The sequence below is a fragment of the Myotis brandtii genome, unplaced genomic scaffold (genome assembly GCF_000412655.1).
Source record: "Myotis brandtii unplaced genomic scaffold, ASM41265v1 scaffold157, whole genome shotgun sequence".
Classification (NCBI taxonomy): domain Eukaryota; kingdom Metazoa; phylum Chordata; class Mammalia; order Chiroptera; family Vespertilionidae; genus Myotis; species Myotis brandtii.
Window position 1 is genome coordinate 191433 of NW_005355708.1, and position 1567 is coordinate 192999.

The 1567-nt window shown below is 62.1% G+C and overlaps 1 protein-coding gene across 1 annotated transcript in view; it reads right to left on the reverse strand.

Annotated features, from left to right (window-relative positions):
- TTYH2 (tweety family member 2) overlaps window positions 1–1567 on the reverse strand; it is a 27292-nt gene that overhangs the window by 10136 nt on the left and 15589 nt on the right. The window contains exons 5-6 of the mRNA XM_005861790.2: window positions 582–677; window positions 6–63 (exon numbers count right to left, since the gene is read on the reverse strand). Coding sequence (XP_005861852.1) covers window positions 6–63; window positions 582–677 — 154 coding nt within the window. The remainder of the gene's footprint in view (window positions 1–5; window positions 64–581; window positions 678–1567) is intronic.

The following is a 1567-nucleotide window of genomic DNA, read 5'->3' on the forward strand; positions in this document are numbered from 1 at the left end:
GCGGCGTCGGCGGCCAGGGACGTCCAGCTGAGGATCACGGCCAGCAGCCCACAGCACAGCAGCCTGAGAGAGAGGCAGAGCGGTGGGATCCAGGCGAAGGCTGGCAGGCAGGGGACCCCATGATGGCTGTCACCCCACAATCTCAGCGCCCTTCCTCTTGGCATGAACTTGCCCTCCCTGACCCCTGAGTCTTGGTCCCTGCCCTCACATTGGCCCTGCTGACTGCTGGGACAGAAGAAGGACCCAATGCTGGGACATAGGTCGCTGTGCCGGAGGCAGCTGAGGGGGTGCTGGCTAAGGAGGGGGTGCTGGTTAGAGCCGGTGGGAGGCTAATGCCTGGGCAGGCCCAGGACTGGGGACACAGAGAGGAAAGCCCAGCCCTTGCTTGGGGTCCAGATAACGGGGTGGTGGCTGCTGCCCCCTCTTGGCTGGGCGCTGAGCAGGGGCGGAAGGCGGCTGCAGGCTGTGGCTCCCACCACCTCCCTTGAGCCTGACTGGGTCCCCCTCTCTCTGCTGGTGGCCCCATCACCCCACCTGCTTGCCCAGATCTTTGTTCCAGGCCCGCAGGCCGGGCTACTCACAAGGCCAGGAGACACCTGGAGCGCTTGGCTAGTCCCACGCAGGCGATGAGGCAGATGGCCAAGTCCAGGATGAAGAGCAGGAGGTAGGAAAGCCACCTGGGTGGGGGCGAGGACGGTCAGGGGGAGCAGGGCACAACTCCCCACCCAGGGGGCCTGACCAGCAGCCCCAGGCCCCCTGACCCTTCGTTGTACCACTGCCCAGGGCGGGGGGATGGGACCCAGGAGGGCCTTCTCCTAGGGCCCACAAGGGAGGTCTCCTGCTCATTTTTTTTCTCGACGTCGGAGCCAAATAAATTCAGTGACCCCTCCTCTCCAGCACTGGCTTCCTGCTTCACTGATACACAGAGAGGGTGAGAGGTCTGGAGTGTGGGCAGGAAGTGGATGGAGCTGGGAGACAGTGACAAAAGGGTTCCGACGGGGAGGGAGCTCGCTGGAGGCCTGGCAGCCCAGTGTGGTTCTTTCTGCCGTTGTGAATGGAGGCCCCCAAAGCGCCGGATCAAAACACCCGCTGCACGGAGTGGGGCAGACCTGCGGGTGCCTTTGGTGCCCAGAAATGGAGGTGGGGGCTCTGAGGAGACTGCAGGGCCCACCCTCCCCTGGGATGAGGCCATCGAGGAGCCAGTTTTCTCAGAATCAGAGTCAGAGCTGGAAGGACCAGGGGACCATCTGGTGTCAGGATCCCCATTCACAGGTTGGGAAACCGAGGCCGGAAGCAGGGGAGCCTGGCCCAGGAATTCCCCAACTCTCCAGCCTTCCTGCAAGAGACAAGGCCATGTCCGGATGGCGTGGCTCAGTGGTTGAGCATCGGCCCATGAACCAGGAGGTCATGGTTCGATTCCCGGTCAGGGCACATGCCCGGGATGCAGGCTTGATCCTCAGTAGGGGCATGCAGGAGGCAGCCAATCAATGCTTCTCTCATCATTGATGTTTCTATCCCTTTCTCCCTCTCCCTTCTTCTCTCAGAAATCCATATATATATATATGTA